The sequence below is a fragment of the Protopterus annectens genome, chromosome 15.part0 (assembly GCF_019279795.1).
Source record: "Protopterus annectens isolate FY-2018-M chromosome 15.part0, PAN1.0, whole genome shotgun sequence".
Lineage (NCBI taxonomy): Eukaryota > Metazoa > Chordata > Ceratodontiformes > Protopteridae > Protopterus > Protopterus annectens.
The window spans coordinates 141290611-141296610 of record NC_056749.1 but is presented as its reverse complement, the minus strand read 5'-3'; the positions used below and the strand labels follow the sequence as shown (position 1 = coordinate 141296610).

Below are 6000 nucleotides of genomic sequence, written 5' to 3'. Positions count from 1 at the left end.
CAGGTCGTCAAAGGCTCAGTTAGTTGAACTGACTGAGATGCAAGATGAGTGAACAGAAACTGGCTGATGCGCAGAGCTGGAATCTTTTTGTGAAAGACTGTGGTACAGCAAGGGAAATTCTTTCTCCATGCCGTTGCATGATCTCCAAGTTGGTGTATTGATGTACTAGGGGGTGTGAAAAAACAAAACACTGTAATCTAGATGCTGCAGCAAGGATTTTTTTTTTGCAATCATTTGTAGTCCAAACAGTTTTCATATAGATATAGATATATATATATATATATATATATATATATATATATATATATATAGATAATGTGTGTGTGGGTTTGTTTTTTTACACACACATACAGGCATGAGCATGTCTGCACACCCAGTACATTCCGTCTATGTCACATTTAAGATTTGTGTTTCATCTCAAATTTTCTGCAGCTTTCTATGCACCTTAACAACCACAAGAAATGTGCCAAAGCCCACAAAAGAGACTCAGCAGTTGTACATTTGCTGGTATCCCTCCTACAACAGATTTAACTCTTGTGTGCACTGCTGAAGCTTGCTAGGGACCATCCAACTGGCGTGCCTCCTTTACAATGCCATAGGCCGAGAAACAAGTTGTTTAGAATGTTGCCAAAGATTTCAGCACAAAGTACTGAAGTCTGATTCCAGGCTAGAGTAGATGCTTCCCAGAGAGATTTAACTTTCCCCTTTTGTTAAGCATGTTTTCACCATATGGAATATCTTTCAGTGTGTCTGATGTTAGGTAATATATGGGACCAATGTTATAGGAGTCATGCTATACAAAGTGTATGTATGCTTCCAGCACTGACTGTTTTTACAACATGAGCTCTAACAAGATGGTGCACGGGAAAGGCCATTACTTTACTTGTTTTACTTTACAACACTTGGATTCCTTTAAGTATTTCCTCATACCTCTCTATGTGATACAGCAGCCTGACAGCTGTTGTGTAATTTAACATGTGCAACCAATTAGACCAGTGTGTTTTCAAGCAGCAAAAGGCAATGCTTTATATTAGGCGGACATAACTCTAATTATTTCTTCTTAATTCTGCTTCTGTGGGGGGCTTAAGTCCCCTTTAACGCCCCTCTTTATTTTTATAATATGGTATAGCTGCAGGAGGCATTCAGAATAATGCTCTCTCAATCTATCACCTATTTACCACTCTATCTAAACAATGTCATGCTAAACCATGAAGCACACAGATAACTAGCAAGGCTAGGGAAGCAATCTAGCTTGTTAGCTCACTATAGATTTCTAGAAACAGCACTTACAATGGGTCTGCATTCCGCAGCTTCATGACCTATGTAGATGTATGCAAGTTAATTAACGACTGTCCTTTGCCTTGTGGGAGTTCACTTAATCTTCATTTTGAGCCTTCACTGTTTTATATAGATATATATATATATATATATATATATATATATATATATATATATATATATATACATATATAATCTATGCATAAGTTTTGTATTTTCCTTAGCTAAGCATACAACATCAAGTTAGAGATATGCACTGCTATATAAAAGACAAGGGCAGAACATCATTTTAGGGAAAACGACTCCATTCAAAAAAGCAAATGGAGTGGTTTCCATGCATGAACTTTAAACTTTAAGGCATTCCATAGTGGTTTCCAAATCATATCTATTTTGCATTATGTGGAGGGTTACATAGAAATTGTGCAGGTATTGGAGGTGTTTTCTGTTCTGTGGAATGACTGACTGACAAATTTACGGGGAACAGTTCTGTCTTACATTAGTCATACGGCCAAATACTTCTGTAAACATCTCTAGCATTTTACATGACATACAACATTGTTTTATTCTGGTCTTTGCTGTTTGGCCAAAGCAATCACAACCATTTAACTTCCCTGATTTGTGATTCCACTGTGACAGGAGTTCAGTTGCTAAGAGAAACAAAAAACGGGGTAGGAAGAATACTTTTGTGTAATGCTGTTTCCTAGTTGGACTGGATGAGATAAACAGTAATTTATTAAAATTTGAGCTACCTATCTGGTGTAAAATGCAATTCTTTGATGAAGTTACTAGGCACACTATATGCATTTGTCAGTGTCTGTGTATTGTCCTAGCGAACCAACACATCTTCATGTTCTACCTGGACAATCAATATTGGATGGCTGCATAACTGGCAGTGAAGACTGACCTACTGCAGTCATGAATGTCCTTCCAACCATACAGTTCTGCAATGGCTGGACCAGCACTGGTTATCCATTCTGAATGAATAAAGAACAGCAAAATAAAATCGGTTGAAAGCATCAAGTTTAACTTCATGCACCTTTATAAAGAATCACTGCACGCAATAATTTACTATTTCAAATATGAAAGCAGAGAGAAAATTTTAAAATGACTCTAGCCACTAAACCTCTACAGATATACTCCTGACAACAAAGTTCAACCGAATGATTAAATTTCAAATCAGTTTAACACAGTAATGTAGAATTTAACATTTCAGCAAATGAAAAAGGAACTGACCAGTCACCAGCATCTTCACCCAGATGCTGTTCCAATCAGAGTTCCTGAAATTATGTAGATTATTCAAGGGAAAGCAGGCACACATCTAATGAAAATGTCTATATAACTGAAAAGGTACAAACTGTGTATGAATGTGTCTTGTGCACTGTAACAATCCAGTTTGAAAACAACATATCCTGCTACTGAATGTAAAAAAACTGAGGGCTTCTTGGCAGGTAACATGGTGTTCTGCAAGACGAACAAAGTTGAAGACAGAGGCAGTTATGTTTAGTAAACCTGGAATGTCACTACTTCCTATTATTCCAAATCATCTTATTTGTGTTTTTCTGCTCACGGTTCACTGTTAACACATTCATAGTGGTGAGAAAATCTGCAGAGCACAATAACATTTTAGAAGCTAACAAACTGCTTTAAAAGATGCACAGCCTAAGTCCTAAAGAATTTACAACCCACCATAGATCTGTAGGAGGTCCTGAACTCTGCACATGCAAAGCAGATGCATAAATCAATCTACATGAAGTAAACAAGTGACTTACTTCTGCAGAATCATGGCTGAATTATCTAAAATCAGCGTAACAGAACAGTGATTCAGTAGTTGTTTGGAAGCCACAGTAATGCTGCTATGTGAAATTAAAAGAAAAATAAGCTCCCTAAAGCACACACTTGGAAACAAGCGACTGCAGTGAAATATTTAAAACCAAAAATGGCAACAGTGATAATCTACTAGTAAAAGGCAGTAAGAAAATGTCAAAAAAGTTATTTAAAAAAATAGATGTTTATAATTTCAGAAAAAAATGAGTGACACTAGAAAACCTTATCATGAATGAAAGATAGGAAAACATCATACATCTGCAAGCAGGACAGAACAGACTAATGCAGAATGTTAATTATGTTCTAAAATTATCAGATCTGAGAGTACACAAGCACAGAATCCCTTAAATCTTTGGGATAGTCATGTCTTGGGAGATTCACTATATCATTGTCTTTGACAAATAGCATCACTGCTTTATTACTGCTTGAAAGAAAGAACTGTCAAAGATTTTGAAATGAGAATATACTGACAGACACCACGGCTCTGCATCAAAAGGGCGCTCAGGTCAGTGAGCACTTTACCTGAATCAGAGATTCACTCAGCTTCTCTTCATCCACTTCCAAAATGATGTTTTTAATTTCTTCATAGGCCATCCGAAAGGATCCAAGAAATATTGCTAGAATGAGAAGGTAATGTTATCACACCATATAAGAAAAAATACCATGCACACTAAAATAAAACCAGTACATGAAATACTTTCTTCCTTCTGGTTAACCACACCAGCTCCTGTTCCAGCGATTATAGCACCACCTGCTGGTAGCAGCAAAACAACAGCATTTTAAAGCACAAAAGGCAACTTTAATCTGGTAATAATACTAGCTGAGCTGCCTTTGGAGAAAAGAATGTCAGAAGCTACTAACAAAAAAAAAAAAGAATCCTTTGTGTGCTTTACTTCTGCAAATCTCCCAATAGTAAAATTAAATGTGTCCTTTCAGTCATGACATCTGCCCTCACTGTATCCCTTATTCAAACTGAGATAAGCATCTTAAAGCCATTTTTCAAACATGGGTGACCTATGAATTTAAAGCAAATATGATCCACTAATCAGCAAAGTAAACAGAGAAGAGAGTGAAATGAAACAAATTCCTACCCTGGAAGTGTTAAAATGAGAACAGACAGAAAATCACAATGACAATGTGCCTCTAGTCATGCCTTACTTAATGTAAACTGCAATCCAACTGATAATGTCTGAAACAGCACTAACATACGAGAACAAATGCCACATCTATGATCTGAATGTAGGCTTACAAAAAATGCAGTTTTAATGCAATACCAAGACATAGTAAATTCAAAGTATCACAATGTTATTCAGCTTTTCACTTCCCACAGCAAGTGTCTCATGCATGAGATTATTATAATTTATGTAGTGAAAATGTAATGTGCATATAACTCAAAACTGTTTTGTTTTTAGGAATTCCAAAACATCTCTGTTTGCAGAGATTGCCATAATATAAGAAACTAAGAGGAGTGCTCATACTAAATTTTCGGATATTGCATACATTTCAGTGCATCATTAGACTGCTTTTTGAGTTTGCATCCAAACACAAATGTATTTGTTGTGTGTGTGTGTGTGAGTGGTGCACGTGCGCACACCCAGTATGCTACATCAGGTCAGTTCTGATATGAACGTGATTACTTAATGCATTTAGATTTATATTATATTGTAATATGATTGTAGGTTTCCAGCTTTGATTTCTTGGTTTTGCATTCTAGCTTTTGTTAGAAATGAGGATCAACTATTGCACTACGATCTCAATAGACTGGCTGTACAAGGAACCCTGGATTGCATTAACTACACTGGGGCACTAAATAGCCAGAAATTGGGCATGCAAATTAAGATTAAGCCCTCCTCCTTTTGATTAGTGAACCTTAATTTCCCATGTAAATTAGCCAGAGATTGAGCATGCAAATTAGGACTTAGCCCTCCTTCCCTCCGTCTGATTGGTAGAATGTAAGGTTCCATGCAAACCAGTGATCTATATAACCCCAAATTGATTGGCCAAAGGAGACAGAAAAACAGACATACTCAACATCTCACTGTAATAAACTCTAGGTAAGAGTTCCACCCCAAAGAACTATGCAGTATTTGTGATTTTAACTGCTGTGATCCTCACAATCCAGGATCGCTCATCCAGTCACGTCAATAAAAATTTTCCTTCGATTCTCTACTGCTGGTGTCACTCCTCCTCTCAGACGAGGGCACTCACTGCTTTCACGGCTCATATTTACCAAAGAGGAGTTTGTTCAAGTAAACGAATCAATCATTTTTCTGTTTTCATTGCTTTCTACTGTTACTTAGGAGTCGGACTGTAGGCAGGACTCACTTGATTTGCCTTTTCCTGACCTGAAAGGTGACCTTTGACTTTTTGTCCAGACGAGTGAGAGGAGGGTCAGAAAAGTCAACAAGAGTTGTGTAATCAGTGTACTTATTAGACACACAATAATGCATTTGGCTAAGAATTTGCTACACATCTGCATGTGTGTTGCTTTGAAGTATGGGATATGAAAAGATTAGGATGAATGTGAAAGCTTGGGTGGAAGAATGCTTAAATAAGTTGTGGAGTAACAGTATTAAACCACTGCAAGACTGATTTCTTTTTCTTTTTAATGCTAAGAAATAACCTGAAACCAGTAACAATATTTTTGGGAAATATTTCTCCTCATTTTTGAGAAACTATCAGACAGTATCATGTGTAGGCATATATCTTAAAATATGTTATGGCTTAGCTACAGGGGATGAATATCATGCATTCCAATTCGTTTTATAATCGATTAGGTTAAAAACCTCATGGAGGCTGTAAGTAAACCTGAAGCATCTGTATTGTTGCTAGACATCCTACCATACATTCAAGTGATACTCGGATGTTCAGTGCAGGTTGCTGTAAGTCATAGCATAT

At 36.8% G+C, this 6000-nt stretch overlaps 1 protein-coding gene across 2 annotated transcripts in view; it reads right to left on the bottom strand.

The window, feature by feature from the left end:
* DIAPH2 (diaphanous related formin 2) overlaps positions 1-6000 on the bottom strand; it is a 5354951-nt gene that overhangs the window by 2533571 nt on the left and 2815380 nt on the right. For both annotated transcript variants that reach the window (XM_044057628.1, XM_044057629.1), the window contains exon 19: positions 3625-3719. In XM_044057628.1, the coding sequence (XP_043913563.1) occupies positions 3625-3719 (95 nt within the window). The remainder of the gene's footprint in view (positions 1-3624; positions 3720-6000) is intronic.